Here is a 19652-nt window from a genome sequence, read left to right as displayed (position 1 = left end):
CTAGAGACAACAGAATTGTTTCTACTTCCAGTATTTAGTAAGACTAAATTACCTATTCCTTAGCCTTATATCAATAGCAAAAATAAAGAAGGAAAGAAAATCACAGTAATGGGAATTATTTCAGTTCTGCAATTGGTGTCTCTCAGTTTTACATTAATGAACACCTGTTGTATCTTTGATAGCATTCAAGATATTATCAAATCCTAGGTCAGTGATCTTTCAGTGATTACAGGACGGACAGAAAGCAAATCGAAGACTATTATTCTAATCAAAGAGGCAGCTTGTGATAATCATGTTAGGATAAAAGATGTATAAAAACCAAGTAGAAGGCTTAAGAGTATCACATCAGGCACAATAAGCAGGTAGACAGAGCCCTCAGAGCTATCTGTAGCCAGGTAATGTTCCTGTTTTAAATACCAGTGTGAAGTGAGAAGGAAAATACCACATCTTCAAACGTAAATGATGTGGGGAAAAAAACCACCTATATTACTCAGGCCATGGTAATTGGCAGGCCTGCTGGTGACACTGAAAGAGAGCACAGGGATGAAGCAAGCACCAAGGCAGAACTGTTGTCCAAGCAGCACGAGCCTTGGCACAGTAAGCTCTTTACCAAAACTTTACCAGCACAGCCATTTTTAGATGGACAGAAATAGAGGAAAAGCTGAGGCTTCAAACAAAATGGGAATACGTGATCATTTGGGCGTGTCCTAAAGACGTCAGTGAAGAATTATAATCCTTTTATTAAAATATTTAATTCTGAAATTAACTTTCTGCATACATTTACAGTAGTATGCAACATTTATAGACCCTTACTTTTAACAAGTTGGGGTTTTGTGGTTTTGTTTTGGTTTGGTTTTTTAAAGGAAAGCACCCATGCAACTTTAATTCATAGTAAAGTGCAGGTCTGTAATATTCTAGTTAGTTTTAAAAGTCTCTTAGTTAATGTATACTCAATGCACACAACCAATCTAACATCTTGAATAGACAGTGCTTTTACAGGGGGGAAAAAATTGGCGGAAGAAAAGGGCAAAGAAAATCACAGAGAAAATGGAGGAAGAGAACAGGTGAAACAGACAATTACATTTTAATTGTTGTAATCTACAACAGTAATCACTAAGCTACCAGAACATTTGACTGTACTATCTCCTCAAGCTTACTAGCTCACTGGCTTGTATACACTGCATGTGGCAATTAGTTCAACAATCATAATACTCCTGAAGCTACTTTGACTGCAGTATTTACCTGCACTTTTCCAGAAACACATCTCTGAATACCACATAGTTCCATGTGATGTACAAAAGCAACAGAAAATAAAAATCCATTACAATTTTTATTATGGTTGGTATCTTTTGGAGTGTTCAACTGCTTTAAAGATGAAGGAATGTTTTCCCCTTTCAAGACCTCATGTTGCACTTTTTTTAAGTATGGTCAGCCTCAACAAAAACTGCCGATTTAACTCTTTTTTTACTTTTTAAAATAACTACTCATTTAAGACATGAGGAATGTCAGAAGAGATGGGGATGGAAATATGAAAAACACAGAAAAAAAAGAAAGCAAGGAAACTGTAACAAATAGAAACAAATGAGAGGAAATGAAGAAAGGAAAACAAGCCTTAAGAGTTCTGTAGGGATGGTTTGAACATTCAAGCTAATAAAATCTGGACAACCCATCTGAAGGCAAGAGAAACACTCAGACTGCTTTCACTGGGCTTTGGCATCTTAGATGCGACTGCAGCATTGTCTTTCAGTGACTGGAAATAGGCTGCAAAGCAGACGACACTGTTATGTCTTCCCTGTCCTGTCATCCAAACTAGAACTTAAACTGAGTTCAATGTCCCGGAAAGGAAAATAACCATCCAGAAATGTGCTAAAGAGTCACGTTGCCTGGACAAAGCAAAAGATAATATAAGTCATCATAAATGGTTCTGTCTCTTCTCAACAGCCTTCTTTAAACTGTGCAAAGGAGAAAAACTTGCACTTTCAGAATAAGGTTCCACTTAAAAAAAACAAGTGATAGAAGAGCCAACCTGTATTAAACGAGCAAGAGCTCTTCCTCAGGAAAAAAAGACTTTTAAATATACTGGCAGATTTAGAAATAGTTTGTGCTTGAAACAGGCATAAGAGCAGTTACTGCATGGTTCTGCAGGGCCCTAGCTAGTAAAAGCCTACTACAATACCCTAAAAACGTACCAAAAAATACCCATAAATTTTACCCAAATTTTTGGCTGCCAATGAAACAACTGAAACTTTGGCTGTGGTAAAAAGCAAGAAAAAAATATACAAAAATTAAAGCAACAGAGCCACACTCTGGTTGTATGTGGTAACCTCAGAAAAACAACAGCTGCCCTACACACAGAGTATCATAGCGAGAAATGGATGGCATACGCTGCACTGAAAAATAGCGCACATTCAGTTAATAGCAAAGGTTATAACAGGAAATGTTTTCCATGTAGCAGGACAGTACATGAGAGAAGTATACACCAATGCTCAGAATACACGGGAGATTTGGCAAGGTAGTTTGAAGACTACTTTGAAGACGTGTTCCTAAACTTGAGCTTCTGTAACAATATTCCTCCTCAGCAGTGGAGCAAGCAACACAAAACAAGGCTGCTGCAGCCTGCTAAACAGAGGTCCTTTCTCAGCAACACCTGCAAGAATAGCACAATCCCGACCTGCAATTTGAAACGTTATAAAGAATATGATCCCCTCCATCTAATTCACCTCTGGAGATGAGATAAGAAGGTACGCTGCAATTACAGAAGGAAACAGAATGCTCTTTTTCTGTAGCTCTTTCCCAGTTAGGAGACCAGCCACAAAAAATGAACACTTGAAAGGGGAACAGGAGAATGCCCACAGCTCTCCAGTTTACTCTCCATCTTAAACGGATCATAAGTCTTATGTGATTCCAAAAACGCACTTGATGATGTGTAAACATTTAGTAAGGCCTTTGTCTTACAGATTTTACAGCAATGGAGAAACACATATGAGAACCTCATATTCTCTCATTCACTCTATTCTTGTAGTGGAAAACAAGACAGGCACTTAATTGTATCAGCTCAAGAGATGAGCCTGTCAAGCCAGTCAATTCCTCAAGTCCTTGAAAGCAAAATTACTTTCTACCACTTATTCACACATTAAAGTGGAAACATTAGCAACAAACCCTCCCAAAACAGAACTCAATTTGCAGAACATTTCTTCAGCACAAATCTAGCCTGAATATAATCAATTTTATAATAGCTATTAGCCTTTTCTTTCAGAGTGGTCCTTTATCTGTCAGATAAGGAACAGCTGGTGTTGCGAAATGCCCAAGGCTTTGTTAGAATTTTCTACCATCACAGGCTTTGCTTTCTCACTAAAAAAGACTCACAATTACAATAATTTCAAAGGACTTTAGCATGGAGAATAGCACTGACTGCAAACTCCATTGCAATAGGGCTATCCATTTGCCAGTTTATGTGCTAACAGCACATAAGAGATGAAGCCAAAAGAACAAATAAAATCATTCAAATGATATAAAATACTGAAACCAGTCATGATCTAGACCCTCATGAAGGAACTCGACACACAGTGTGGAAGGTTTCCAGGCAACTGATTGTATGTTTTTAAGGTTTATTTCAGTTGCATTTAACTAAGACGAACTATCCAAGTACAAGAAACAGTAAGGATCTGCTAGCTAAAAACCAAACCTCTAACACTCTGACAAGAACGAAGAGAAATACGGGAGCTGCACCCCTTGGCACAGATACCAATGTGTAAGAGACTGAGTCTCACGTGCATTCATTTTTATACAAAGACCACTGAATCACTCATCTTCTGTGTATGTGAAGAGTTTGTAGGGAATAATAAGCCTAAGAAAAACTATACATTCATATTACCATTTTCTTCATAGAAAGACAATCTGAAGAAAACAAGAAAAATATTTATGTAAGAGAAAAAATTGGTTTTAGAAGCTGGAGAAAAATTTGAAAAGTTTTAGAAATGTGAACCAAAGAGGGAAAAGAACAGAACATTCTCAGCTGCCACTTTTGGGAAGGTTTCCTGTTTAAGAACCTACTTTTCATCCAGCACAAATACTAGTTTCTGTAATGAGCTGTACTGGCGGTGTGTTTTTTTGATTAAACACAAAGTGCAGATGGATACTGAAAGCCCAAAACAGATGTTTACATTATTTTCATAGGCCTGAGAATGCACCATTGCAGAAAACTTCCTGCATCTCTCCTTGACTTTACATATTCATCTGAACTACACTACCCTACCAAAAGTTAGAGCTCATTTTAAATAAAAAGCAAAACCATTACACTCTAACAATCTTCATGTTCACTGATGCTGCAGAAGGATCTCTGGTGAACCCTAAAACATATGCTGTTCTTTCCATATTCCTCTTTGTGCTGGTTTCGGTTGAGAAAGAGATAATTCTCTTCACTTTAGCCCCTGTAGTAGTCAGGGACCTTCCCAGCTTCCCATGCTCTGCCATGTTGGCAGGAGGCTGGGAGGGGCGGGGCCACAGCCAAGACAGCTGACCCCGACTGGCCAATGGGATGCTCACTCCATACCATGTGATGCCATAACCAGTACATTAACCGGGGCAGTTGGTGGGGGCTGGGGTGGTGGTGGTCTGGGGACTGGCAGTGTCGGGGGTGAGGGGGTGAGGGGGTGAGGGGGTGAGGGGGTGAGGGGGTGAGGGGGTGAGGGGGTGAGGGGGTGAGGGGGTGAGGGGGTGAGGGGGTGAGGGGGTGAGGGGGTGAGGGGGTGAGGGGGTGAGTCACCTGCAGTTTGTTTTGGTGGTTCATTCCCCCATTGTCGGGTTCTGTGCCTCTCTCATTGTTTTCCTTTCCATTGCATCTTTTGTTGCTTTACTTTAATTATTAAACTGTTCTTATCCCAACCCACGAGTGTTACCCTTCTGATTTTCTTCCCCCATCCCACCAGTGGGGGAGTGAGCGAGCGACTGTGTGGGGCTGAGCTGCCGGCTGAACCGTGACAGTCTCTATTGGTGCCCAATGTGGAGCTCGAGGGTTCAAGATAATAACAGCTGCTGGTCACAGCATCATGTTCTCATTTTTGCAGTTTTTGTCAAAGATTGATGTTGGTTTGTTTAGTCTGCTGTGTTCTGCTGTGATCAGTAATGTTTTGCCTACGAGATCTGTTATGCAGATACTGGTTTTCAGTTCTATCTGGTATTTCAGGTTTTTGCTGAAACCATTACTGTACTTTGGATACCACCTTGTTGAGGTGATTAGCAATTATACCTCCTCCTCTGAGAGATTCTGTATGGAGAAAATACAGAATGGTATCTTTGCAACTTTCTTCTATGATGTCTCCGCCTTTATTACAACAACCTTTTTGTATCTTGAACGTCCTTGGACAGTTAAGTTATACTTATCGTTAGTTTTTGGGCACGTTGTTTTGGTTTTGACTAAGGTTAGAAAGCAACTTAAGAATACCACCCAGAGATCTGCCCCAAGGCTTGATAGTTACGAGTGGCAGGGCATGGGGGATAGCATGGGCAAATACCTAGGGCAGTGGGCACCCCCAGTGTTTTGGAGTTTCACCCCTGAACAAGTGCAGAATCCTGAAAAACTAGTAGAATATTTGGAGAAAGTATGTTGTTACGCTGGGAACTCCAGAGAGACACAAATAACTGCAACGTGCTGGGGCCTGGCCCACGCGTACCGAGCCCTGCTCAACAGTGTTCAGTGCCCCCAGGGGGAAGAGAATGCCTCTGGATTGAAAGGCAACGTGACAAACACTGCAGCCACTCAAACCCCCACGACAAGCACTGGAGCTGACTCAGAAAATCAGCCCGTACCAGTATCAGTCGCCCCCATACACAAGAAGAAATATTGGAAGCGGATGTCAAGTCGTTTAGACAGGGATGATGAACAAGCAGGGCCATCATGAGGAGAGGAGGAAGAAGTCATAAATGAAACAGAGAGACCACCCAGCCCTGACCTTGAGTGAGTAGTGAGATATGTGTAAAGATTTCAGCCCTCGTATAGGTGCGCACATTGTCACCTGGCTGCTCCGATGCTGGGATAACGGGGCAGTAGCCTGGAGTTAGAGGGAAAAGAAGCCAAACAACTGGGATCCCTTTCTGGGGAAGGGGGCCTTGACAAAGCAATTGGAAAAAGAACACAAGCCCTCAGCAGCTGGAGGCGACTCCTGCCCAGAGTGAAGGAAAGGTATCCCTTTAAAGAAGATGTTACATATCACCCAGGAGAATGGACAACCATGGAGAAAGGTATCCAGTATCTAAAGAAATTAGCTGTGCTTGAGGTGATTTATGGTGACCTGGACCATCAACAGTCATCCAAAGATCCAGATGAAGCCAAGTGCATACGACCCATGTGGCAGAAGTTTGTACGGAGCGTACCATCCTCGTATGGCAAACTCATTGGCAGTGATGTCCTTGAGAGGGGACGAGGCACCAATGGTGGTGGAGATGAGCGATAGACTCTGGGATTACAAAGCAAATATCTCTTCCTCGCTAGTCTTTGCTGTGGAGAAACTATCCTGAGAGGTCCAGCAACTCAAAGAAGATGTGTCCTACTCCCCACTGGTACTGACCAGTATCTCGGCTGTTAGGAATAAGCATCATTTTGCTCAAAGGAGAGGATACACACCACAGGCCACCCTATGGTTCTACCTGTGTGACCACGGAGACTACATGAGGAGGTGGGATTGCAAGCCTACCCCGACACTAGGGGCACAGGTACATGAGCTGCAAGGAAGAACAATCACTCAGGGAGCTTCGTCCATGAAAGCTGCTGCTCCAATTTCCAGTGAGCAGGTCCCCAGACAGAGGAGTAGAACTGCTGATTTTATTTCTGAGCTTAACAGAGAGACTCTTGATTCACATTTACAGGAAGTGAGTTGCAAATGCCATGATCGGGACTAGAGGGGCCCTGCCTCCAGCCAGGTGGAGGAAAGGGATAACCAGGTGTACTGGTCTGTGTGGATCCGATGGCCTGGTACATCCAACTCACAGGAGTATAAAGCTTTACTGGACACTGGTGCACAGCGCACCTTAATGCCATCAAACTATATAGGGGCAGAACCCATCAGCATTGCTGGAGTGACAGGGGGATCCCAAGAGCTAACTGTATTGGAGGCCAAAGTGAGCCTACCCAGGAATGAGTGGCAGAAGCACCCCATTGTGACTGGCCCTGAGGCTCCATGCATCCTTGGCATAGACTGCCTCAGGAGAGGGTATTTCAAGGACCCAAAAGGGTACAGGTGGGCTTTTGGTGTAGCTGCCTTGGAGACGGAGGAAATTAAACAGCTGTCTACCTTGCCTGGCCTCTCAAAGGACCCTTCTGTTGTGGGGCTGCTGAAGGTCAAAGAACAACAGGTGCTGATCGCCACCACAACAGTGCACCGGCGGCAATATTGCACCAACCAAGACTCCCTGATTCCCATCCATGAGCTCATTCGTCGACTGAAGAGCCAAGGAGTGATCAGTAAGACCCACTCACCCTTTAACAGTCCCATATGGCCAGTGTGGAAGTCTAACAGAGAGTGGAGGCTAACAGTAGTCTATTGTAGCCTGAATGAAGCCATTCCACTGTTGAGTGCTGCTGTGCCAGACATGCCAGAACTTCAGTATGAACTGGAGTCCAACGCAGCCAAGTGATATGCCACAACTGATATCGCTAATGCATTCTTCTCAATCCCTCTGGCAGCAGAGTGCGGGCCACAGTTTGCTTTCACTTGGAGGTGTGTCCAGCACACCTGGAATCGACTGCCCCAGGGGTGGAAACACAGCCCTACCGTTTGCCATGGACTGATCCATAATGCACTGGAACAGGGAGAAGCTCCCGAACACCTTCAGTACATTGATGGCATCATCGTGTGGGGCAGCACAGCGGAAGAAGGTTTTGAGAAGGGGAAGAAAATAGCCCAAATCCTTCTGAAGGCTGGTTTTGCCATAAAACAAAGTGAAGTTAAGGGACTCGCACAAGAGATCCAGTTCTTAGGAATCAAATGGCAAGATGGACATCATCAGATCCCAATGGATGTGATCAACAAAATAGCAGCCATGTCTCCACCAAGTAGCCAAAAGGAAACAGACGCTTTTTAATGGGTTGTGGGTTTTGGGGGAATGCATATTCCAAACTACAGTCTGGCTGTAAGCCCTCTCTATCAAGTGACCTGGAAGAAGAATGATTTCAAATGGGGCCCTGAGCAACAACAAGCCTTTGAACAGATTAAACAGGAGATAGTTCATGCAGTAGCCCTTGGGCCAGTCCGGGCAGGACAAGATGTAAAAAATGTGCTCTACACCGCAGCCGGGGAGAATGGCCCTACCCGGAGCCTCTGGCAGAAAGCACATGGGGAGACCCGGGGTCGACCCCTAGGGTTTTGGAGTCGGGGATACAGAGGGTCCGAAGCCCGCTATACTCCAACTGAAAAAGAGATATTGGCAGCATATGAAGGGGTTTGAGCTGCTTCAGAAGTGGTTGGTACTGAAGCACAGCTGCTCCTGGCACCCCAACTGCCAGTGCTGGGCTGGATGTTCAAAGGAAACATCCCCTCTACACACCATGCAACTGATGCTACATGGAGCAAATGGGTTGCACTGATCACCCAGTGGGCTCAAATAGGAAACCCCAGTCGTCCAGGAATCTTGGCATGTGATTATGGACTGGCCAGAAGCCAAAGATTTTGGATTATCACCAGAGGAGGTGACACGTGCTGAAGAAGCCCCACTGTATAACAAGCTGCCAGAATATGAGAAGCAATATGCCTTGTTCACTGATGGGTCCTGTCGCCTCGTAGAAAAGCACCGGAGATGGAAGGCTGCTGTATGGAGTCCTACATGACACGCAGCAGAAACTGCTGAAGGAGGTGAATTGAGCCAGTTTGCAGAGGTAAAGGCCATCCAGCTGGCCTTAGACATTGCTGAACGGGAAAAGTGGCCAGTGCTCTATCTCTGTACTGACTCCTGGATGGTGGCAAATGCCCTGTGGAGTGGTTACAGCAATGGAAGCAAAGCAACTGGCAGCGCAGAGGCAAACCCATCTGGGCTGTCACATTGTGGAAAGTTACTGCTGCCCGGGTAGAGAAACTGGTTGTAAAGGTACATCATGTGGATGCTCACGTCCCCAAGAGTCGGGCCACTGAAGGACATCGGAACAACCAGCAGGTAGATCAGGCTGCCAAGATTGAAGTGGCTGAGGTGGATCTGGACTGGCAACATAAGGGTGAACTATTTCTAGCTCGGTGGGCCCATGACACCTCAGGCCATCAAGGGGGAGATGCAACATACAGGTGGGCCCGTGATCGAGGGGTGGACTTGACCATGGACGCTATTGCACAGGCTATTCACGAATGTGAAACATGCACTGCAATCAAGCAAGCGAAGCGGGTAAAGCCTCTGTGGTATGGGGGACAATGGCTGAAATATAAATATGGGGAGGCCTGGCAAACTGACGATATCACACTCCCACAGACCCACCAAGGCAAGCGCCGTGTGCTTACAATGGTAGAAACAACGACTGGCTGGATGGAAACATATCCCGTGCCACACGCCACTGCCCGGAACACTATCCTGGGCCTCGAAAAACAAGTCCTGTGGTGACATGGCACCCCGGAGAGGATTGAGTCAGACAACGGGACTCATTTCTGAAATAACCTCATAGACAGCTGGGCCAAAGAGCACGGCATTGAGTGGGTGTATCACATCCCCTATCACGCACCAGCCTCTGGGACAATTGAACGGTACAATGGACTGTTAAAAACTACACTGAAAGCAATGGGGGGTGGGACATTCTAGCACTGGTATACACATTTAGCAAAAGCCACCTGGTTAGTCAACACGAGGGGATCTGCCAACCGAGCTGGCCCTGCCCAGTCAGAAATCCTACATACTGTGGAAGGGGATAGAGTCCCTGTAGTGCACATAAAAAATATGCTGGGGAAAACAGTCTGGGTTATTCCTGCCTCAGGCAAAGGCAAACCCATTCGTGGGATGGCTTTTGCTCGAGGACCTGGGTGCACTTGGTGGGTGATGCGGGAGGATGGAGGAGTCCGATGTGTGCCTCAAGGAGATTTGATTTTGGGCGAAAACAGCCAGTGAACTGAATGGCATAAGGCAAACTGCTATGTAATATTGTATATCATCTCTTCTGAGGTTGCTATATGGCATATCAATGATATCATAGCACATATCTCCCAATCTATGGAAGATGAACTTTGATGAAACAAGCAAAGTGCAGCAGTGATGGAACGGTGACTGACTTGGTACGCAGCTACTCAACACCACACACACCATCTCTCCCACCCTGAAAGATTGATACAATAGATGGAGCTCAGAGTCATGGACTGGGTGAACTCAACAGACATTTTTATGGACATTTTACAGGGAAGGCCTATAAACTAAGGGAATGATGTCTGTGTATTATGTCAAAGGATGGGAAGGGGAGGGGTGGTGGTTGGTAAGGTTGTATTGGATGGTATGGGACCTGGGCATGATGTAAATGTTATGGAATAAGGGGTGGAGAATGTGCTGGGTTTGGCTGAGAAAGAGGTAATTCTCTTCACTTTAGCCCCTGTAGTAGTCAGGGACCTTCCCAGCTTCCCATGCTCTGCCATGTTGGCAGGAGGCTGGGAGGGGCGGGGCCACAGCCAAGACAGCTGACCCCGACTGGCCAATGGGATGCTCACTCCATACCATGTGATGCCATGACCAGTACATTAACCGGGGCAGTTGGCGCATGGGGGGCAGTTGCGGCTCGGCGACTGGCGGCGTTGGGTCAGCGGGCAATGAGCGGCCGTGTCATGTGTGGCCAGTTTTGGTGGTTCATTCCCCCTTCCCCAGGTTTTGTGCCCGTCTCATTGTTTTCCTTTCCATTGCATTATTGTTGCTGTTAACGTTTTAATTATTAAATTGTTCTTATCTCAACCCATGAGCATTACTCTTCTGATTCTCTCCCCCATCCCGCCAGTGGAGGAGTGAGCGAGCGACTGTGTGGGGCTGAGTTGCCAGCTAAACCACAACAGTCTTCCCTTACCAAATGAATCAGCTGTTTATCCATAGCACCTGCTGGGCATATTTAAGACAGAACACTGCTCAAGTGCTTTTATTTTATGCATTAGAGATACCTGATCTAGCAGAAATCTCAAATTGTGGGGTCTTCCTCATTGCACTCAATTAGTTATGGGACAACACATGGCAAGGTGGATTTTCCTCAACCAGTTATAATAATGTTTTAAAGCATGTTATTAAATCTTCATGAGGATCATAGGTAAACATACAGCATTCAAATTAGTGCCTGAGGAATCACAAACTTCCTGTTTCATTGTGCATGGATTTATGAACCTCATATTTGATTAAACTTGCTTTCAGATTTGTACTGAGAGACAAACAGATGGCAAGTTTGTTGAGATTTAAGAATCTTTAGAAAGTTTTGCACCACCCATATCTGCATCTAGGTTCTTGTTTCCACTGATTCATTCCACGTCCTTTCACATTTTATGACAGCATTAGATATTAAGGAAATTAACTTAACAAATTCCCATGGCCTGACACAGGATAACATCCGTTTTGCATTACTCTCTCAGATCATCTGAGGTGTGATTCTGCAAGAAAAGCATGTAAATTTTGGACTCCTGCATATCAGAGCAACAGAACTGATGCTATTCCACTGTCATAAAGAACGAAACCCATATAGTTGGATATTTCCCACAAAGCAGGTTACAGGATAGCTGCATACTTATTGTACAGAATAACATTTAAAATTAATGACAAAAAGAGAGAGGAAAAGTACAAGGGAAAACTCTGTTCTTTACTTAAACATTAGTGCTGATGTGACCAGTAAGATTTACACCAAAACATTCCTAGACAGAATATAAGTTAAAAACTGTAAGCTGGCCAAACTGAGAGGAACTTTAGAGAATAACAGTGTACTCAAAAATATGCAAAAGAACAGAAAAAATGGTTTTAAAAGGTCTTTATCTAGAGTGACAAAGATGCAGCCACCTTAGGCAACCTTCCAGAGAGTTTTTCAACACACTGGCTCCAACCAGTACAAATAAGGCTGGCAGAGGTTCAGGACATTTCTCAAGCAACTAAAATTTCCCCTCTCAGGCAAAATTAGTGGTAAAAATGGTTGAGGCACAGACCTAGACTTTACACATCATGTTATGACAGAAATGTTTCAGTGAAGGTAGAAAATCCAAAGGTAGATGGCGAGACAGAAAGAGGCCATGCATTCATTCTTCCTGTGTTGCACTAGGACACATTTAAATATGGTTTCATATGTGATAAGACAAAATATAGGATATTTTGGAAGATCCCTTCTATCATATCCCAGTATTACTAAACATGAACTTGAAGCAATCTTTGTAAAGCTACAGAAATTAAAATGGTAACGCATCACACAAGAACCTGTGCAGACTTCAGAGCCTCAAACATACAACATTCTACCCCACCAACAGAAATGTATAGCTGCCAAATTGTGATTTCTGTACAGCCCGACTATATAGAGGAATTATGCCTGAACCTACTGAAATTTGTATTAGAATAGTACTCCCAGTCATTTGTTTTCTGCTCTGAATATCTGTCAATACTGAGCTGTATGAATAAATATGCTGAAAAACTTGTCACTGTGCTGGGGGAAAATGAAGTTCCCCGTAAACAGTAGCTGAGGTGAAGCATGAAGCTTTTCTCAAATTTTGCTGCATGTATACAAGTGCTCTGTAATCCTACGTAAATCTAAGCATTCAACTGAATTTAGAATATTTTAAATCATTAGTACTAAAACAACCTACTCTTGCATCAGAGGAAATGAAAGGTCATTCTTACAAAACCAATCATTTCACTATTTTCTGAATTCCTTAATGACAAAAAAAAGGAAACCTCTAATGCAGTCACTGTAAACAGCTGTCTGCCACCATTTCTCCCAGAAGTCATATATCTAATGTATGTTCTATGAACCAGTCACTTCATTGCTTCAGGTTTTACACTTTCTACCTGCTACTCATTTCAGTCCTTACTTGCATCACCTGTGACTGCGGTGCTTTTCAAATGAATATCAGTAATTTCTTCTTCTGAGTCTAAACCTTTCCACAGTAAATTGATTATTTTTAGACAAAATATAAATTAACCTTGCATGTCTTTAGAAATTTTTTAGTGTTCTACATTTATATAGCATATTTTTAGAAAAATAAATCAAGAGGTTCCTGATGTGAAATGCTTGCAAAAACATCCTTGAAACCTGTGGGAGTAAAAGATATATTTATGCATAATCTACATGGATTCTACACATGCTTGTAATATATACATGTAATATATGTAATTACATGTAATATATACATGTAATATATACATGTACATATATGCATGTAATATATACATCTCTCCTCTGTTGTTTACTAAAAGGGTTATTGTAGCAACTGAAGGCCTTCATCTAATACAAAAGATAAAGTCACCCTACTGTTAAATTGAAGTTGCTCAAGAAAAGCCAATCACATAGTTCAATACTTCTGTGTCCTAAATCTACAGCTGAAAACAAAATACCTTTCTTAGCATCTCATTCTTTTTTGCTGTTTTTGTTGAGACCTTTTCATCATGATAAATAACCTCACACTAACTGCGTTTTATTTTGCTTTTTTCCTATGCATTCATTTTTCAGTCTTCAGAGTTTTGATTAGGATTCTACCACAAAAGTCACACAAGTCCTCTGATGACACCATCACATCACTGCATCTATGGAATTTATGGAGTACCATCGATCACATCTAGACAACATCTATATGCAGATAGAGTTGTTTTAAATAAATCAAAACACTCTCAGTGCATCTGTTGGCAGAGTTCCTGAATATGTTGCTATGCAAAGTGCAGCAAGAAGCATGAGCCCTTACACTTTGTTGGGTGAAAGCAGTGATACAAATGCACATTAGAGGATACTTTGAGGAAACCCTGTTCTTCTTTTGATAACACACTGGAAGGAAGAGATAAAAGATAGTTTGTAATTATTACAGTCCCTCTTTTCTTCCTTCACTAGCACTGCAGAGGAGCACAGCTTAGTTTTAGCTTGACATTCTTGAACTTATTTTTTACGAGCTAACACTTCAGCTACCTAAACACTAAACAGTTCACACTGAATACGATAGGTATGTGTGTGCATGCTTATATACACACCTGTGCATACATTGCAATATATACTATTGCTGCATTAATGGAAGAATTTCTTGAAGCATTCCATGATGTCCAGCCAACACCCAGGATTAACTGTTTTTACGTATTAGACAATCTCTTAAGCCTCATCACATTTTAAACCAAATACATTACCTCCTTCAAAAAAACCCACCTTATGCTTAAAACAGAAAACAACTGCATACAAAGGGTATGTGAGTAAAATTCTCCTTCATTTCAAAAACTAAGTAGACAACAGCTTTTATTAAAAAGACACAACTCCCAATGACCTAAATGAAGACTCCAGCACTGCCAAATAAACACTCTCTTCCACTGCTAGATATAAACTTCTGAGTACCAAAGCAGTTCTGTTTCCTGATAAAGTCTTCACAGTTGGCCCATTTCATGAAAAGGATGAGTCAGACTGTAACTTTTCAAAAAGATAATTAAAATAATACATTCCTATTTCAAGGAGTCTTTTTTGAATAACGATTGTAATTTTCCACTTGCCTGTGGCAGGAGCTCACCACTTAACCCATAGCATTTGAGTTTGCTGGACCATAACAATGTTCTCAGACCAATGCTCTGCATTGTCAGGAAGCAGGGGGAAGGGGAAAGAAAGCAAACTAGTAAGACCCAGAAGCAGAGTGCCACACTCCATAGTTTATTGCCATCTCGCAGTGGCTGACTGCATCTGACTGAAAATGAGAGTCAGAACATACAGGTCTTCCCACCAGACCGGCCACCTGACACACTGGCCAGCTGGCCTCTGGCTCTAGCCTTGAGCAGTAAGGGAAAGCTCCTGATGTGCAGAGCACTGAGAGGCAGTGAAATGATGGTATCATGGAGTTTTTAGGAGTCCAGATAGGATATGAAGAGCTTATTTGCACCAGAAAACAAATGAAGCATATTCTAAATTACTGCATGGAAGCACAGGAAAACCTTTGGGCATTTCAAAAGCAGTTTAAAAACAAGCACTCAACACTTACATTTCATTTGCTTGAAGATGGACTTGTTGGGCTCAAGCCAGTGCTGGAAAGGCAAGGCAGAGAGCAGAGGTTAATATGGATCAGAGCAGACAACAACATCCTTGTAGTTGTATGTGGTACCAAAAATAGGAATTGGGATTCTTGTTTCACTGAGGCATACATAAACTGGAAAAAGCACCTCCATACTGTTATAATACTGGAATTGCACTGTAGAAGTATACTTGATGTTACCACTGCTTATAAGATGTAGTTGAGACAAAAATAAGACAAATATTTCAAAGACAAATTTAAAGGAGACAGGCTGTAGTGATTAGTTTACAGCAGACATTTCAGCCTGACACTTTCAGCCAATTTCTTCCAGAAGAATGGTCATATTGGACAGTAGGACAGACTATTAAGAAATGTTAATGTCATCTGTTCATTAATGCTGTCTTCTACAGTCCTTATAATTAAAGTATGTGTAAATACTGTATTCTCTGCCAGCACCCTCAGAACACAAGGTATTGTTCTTTTCTATCAGAAACTAAAAATCTGAAGGGAAAGAGTGTAGTTTTCCATGAAATGTTTATACTATGGCCAGTCAATGCACAACACAGAGGTATGGATGCCTACCAGTTGGTATATAACTTTCCAGGGAAAGACTAATGGCAGGAAAACTTTGGATTTTTGTTCTCCTGGAAAATTAATTCAGCTGCTTCTGTGGCAAAAAGCTAGGCTAACACTTTAGTTAAGACCCTTAGCACATCCCCTGCTAACCCTGGCTGAACTGTTCAGGATGATGTTTTGATTGACAAAGGAACATGCTGATATTTGAGTGCCACTTCTGACCACATCCAACAGCATTTGTACTAGGATTTTTCCTGTAAGCAAAAAATCACCACACTAAAATAAGATTTGTGCTGCAGGAGCAGCTGGTCAAAAAGCACAGTATTCAACTTTAATAAGCATAATCAACACTGTAAGGCCTTGCACTAAGGGGTTTCATTTTTAACCCTTTTCATTCTAGCCCTAAAACCCTACTGTCTACTGCAAAAAGAAAACCTAGCATTTTTTAAAACCATGTGTAATACTTAAAATATCCTACCCCAGCTACTATTTTTCCTCATAACTTAAGACAAATTATACTACAGAGAAAGGGCGAGGGAAGAGATTTTGTAGGAACTGATAACAGGTGACAGAAAATTATTAATATAAAAATCATGACATCTCAAGAATTCAGTCAAAATCATTGGTAACTCTTAGCTTTCTGGAACATAACTTCTGACAAAATTAGTAGCTTGGAAAGAACAACGTTCAAATACCTGCGGCCTACACGCTATGGCTGCTCAGCGACTCTCGCATATAGTTTACAGCAATATTGGAGATAAACACTACTGTGTATTTCTGTTTCACAGAATCACAGAATGGTAGGGGTTGGAAGGGACCTCTGGAGATCGTCTTGTCCAACCCCCCTGCTTCAGCAGGCACACCTAGAGCAGGGGGCACAGGAACGCATCCGGGTGGGTTTTGAACGTCTCCAGGGAAGGAGACTTCACAACCTCCCTGGGCAGCCTGTGCCCCTGCTCTGGCACCCTCACGGGAAAGGAGTTTTCCCCTCATATTCAGGTGGAACTTCCTGTGTTCCAACTTGTGCCCATTGCCCCTTGCCCTGTCATTGGGCACCACTGAAAAGAGCCTGGCCCCTTCCTCCCGACACCCACCCTTCAGATATTTATAAGCATTGAAGAGATCCCCCCTCAGTCTTCTCTCCTCCAGGCTGAACAAACCCAGGTCTCTCAGCCTTTCTTCAGAAGAGGGATGCCCCAGCCCCCTGATCGTCTTGGTAGCTCTCTGCTGGACTGTGTCCAGTAGTTCCCTGTCTTTCTTGAACTGGGAGCCCAGAACTGGATACAGTACTCCAGTTGTGGCCTCACTAGGGCAGAGAAGAGGGGGAGGATAACCTCCCTTGACCACCCTCCTTTTAGTGCACCCAAGGATAGCGTTAGCTGCCTTGGCCACAAGGGCACAGTGCTGGCTCATGGTGAACTTGCTGCCCACCAGCACTCCCAGGTCTTTCTCAGCAGAGCTGCTTTCCAGCAGGTCAGCCCCCAACCTGTACTGGTGCATAGAGTGGTTCTTCCCTGGGTTTGAAGCTCCCTTATCACTGAGAGGCTGATATGGAACTCTGGTACGCAAAAAACAAGTAAAACAAAAACCCAACAACTCCAAACAACAACAACAACAACAAAAACAATCCTATACCATTTCTTTTCCTCTTCCATCTACCCAGTAACTCTCCTTTTTCAGAAAAGAAGGAAGAAACAGAACTGAGAAATCAATGACCGTTTAACCAGCTTACCAGAAATATGCAGCCCATTTTGTGCTTTTTTAGATCCTACAGATACATTATTTATACATCTTGCTCTTAATAATGGGGGGTGAGGGTTGTTCAAAAAAAGGTAAGGCAATTTAAGAAATTTGATACAGTATTTTATAGACACAAAATCCAGAATGAATTCACAGATAGGAAACCAGTCAAGACACACAAATATCCAAGTTTACTTTCCTAAACCTCTCCATACTCTCACATCAACCCCACCAGGATCTAGGCAGTCCTAGCTGAAGATTCAGACAGCAAGAAGGAAATTTGACAGTGAGCCCTGCTGTACTGTTCCCAGGAAACTGAGAGTTAAGGGGTGTATCACTATTTTCATCTAGCAGGAACACAACACATTTTGATATTTCTTTTTGGAAGGCCATGCTGAATTATTAGGACAGACTAGGTCTGCATTTACAGCTGTTTAAAAAAGTCAATTACCTATTCTAACAAAAAGTCAGAGGTAAAAAAAGCCAATCTGCAAATACAAAACCCTCATAATTCACCATATGAATAATGAAAAAGGGGAAATATGGATAAAATTGCTCATGCAGTGCACCAAACCCCAGGAACGCAGATATAGCTAACATGTCCAAAAGCAAATGTTTCACTAAGACCTAACTTTCATGGGCTAGAAATGGATTGAAAAGACACTGAGCAATTAATAAGCAGTCTAGACTTTCACCTGGAGGTCAAAGAACTGACAGGCAGTGTTTAGAAGCTCAGATTTCTGTGGTGACCTTCTGTTGGTGAAATATTGCAAGTGTGTAGGCAATTCAGCTGAATCTTCCAGAAAACTGAACAGTTACCTTATAATTTGTGGAGATTTTTGAAGACACAGCAATTAGCTTAATGATCTGTGAGTGTCAGGGGAGATAAACACCTAGTCATTGCTAGCACTTCTGAAAATAGCCACTCCTATATTTGTTTGCGTATTTCAATTTGAGTTTTAGGAAAGATTTTCCCCTGAGTACTTATCTTCCAGCCTTAGAGCACTGACTATTAATAATTAATAACTGTGCCTCATCTCTGCTGTAGAGTATTCATGCTATATTTATTCCAAGATTAATTAGCTGTTATAGCTAGGACCAGATTAAGGTTCCTATAAATCCATCGAAGGGTTTCTGCAGAAATTTTCAACTGAAAAGCATCTGGCTTTGCAAAATACTTCTTTCATGTATCAAGCTTTTTATAAAATAATTTTGCTTACAAATAAAAAAAAATCTTCAGATGAAAGGAAAAGATAACATTTCAAGTTAGCTCATCGGGCCAAATTATAAAAGCTTTTTAAATCTTCAACTGCAAAAAATTTTCATTACTACTGTATGCCACACTGCCTTGCAGGAACAGACCATAGGTGTTTCCAATTCTTTCTTGTAAGGCTAACACCTCATAAGACAAATAAACAGACAAACAAAACAAACATGTCAAACGTAAAATTGGAACCAGAGACATGAATCTTTAATTTCTCTCCTTGCAGTAAAATGCACAAACTAGGGAGAGAAAAAAACCCCAACAATCTTACACACTTTCAGTTTTGCCTCATGTATTTCACTGTCCTCCATAAAGGTTGCTTTAATTGAGTGATGGCCTACACCCTCCAACCAGCTTGGCTTATATTTGATAGTACTTAATGATCATCAGAAATCATTCCTGCAGAGGCTAAGCCTCCCGTTTCCTTGATGTCATGTTAGCAACATGGTTGTTGGCCAATGGAGGAGTCTTTGATCCTAATGCAGCTAGCACCTATTACCAAGGAGCCTGTGAAGAGATTCACGTTCAACATTATCAATTTCTAATCTCTCCCACTGAAACAGTTTTGGGTAGCAGCTGGGTATCTAGATAGTCAGGCTGACATCCTCACAGAAGTGGAACGCAGAGAGAAAGATATGTAAGAAATCTTGAAGGTCAGTCATGGGATAGCTACTGAGTCTTGGTGCTTCAAGCACCAGTAGCAAGTAAGCAAACTATTATGGATATAATTTTGGTCCCGGGATCCTAAAATATGCTCAGAATTGCCTACTGACTAAGGTTTCATTGTGACTGCATGCTGTGCTTCAGACTAGTGCAATTTTTACTTTGTAAATACAGCCCTCACCTCTGATCAGCTTTTAAGTGGCACTGAGTAGTCATTAGCGAGGCCAGGTGTGTTCTTGCTTACCCACAAATGC

General features: G+C 42.5%; 1 protein-coding gene across 1 annotated transcript in view; it reads right to left on the bottom strand.

Moving 5' to 3' along the window:
• Positions 1-19652, bottom strand: part of FRMD3 (FERM domain containing 3) — a 153307-nt gene that overhangs the window by 58647 nt on the left and 75008 nt on the right. Inside the window, exon 3 of the mRNA XM_075078982.1 lies at positions 15126-15168. Within this exon, the coding sequence (XP_074935083.1) occupies positions 15126-15168 (43 nt within the window). The remainder of the gene's footprint in view (positions 1-15125; positions 15169-19652) is intronic.

The sequence above is a fragment of the Phalacrocorax aristotelis genome, chromosome Z, assembly GCF_949628215.1.
Source record: "Phalacrocorax aristotelis chromosome Z, bGulAri2.1, whole genome shotgun sequence".
Classification (NCBI taxonomy): Eukaryota; Metazoa; Chordata; class Aves; order Suliformes; family Phalacrocoracidae; genus Phalacrocorax; species Phalacrocorax aristotelis.
Note: the sequence above shows the minus strand (reverse complement) of the source record. Positions and strands in the feature narration are given on the sequence as shown.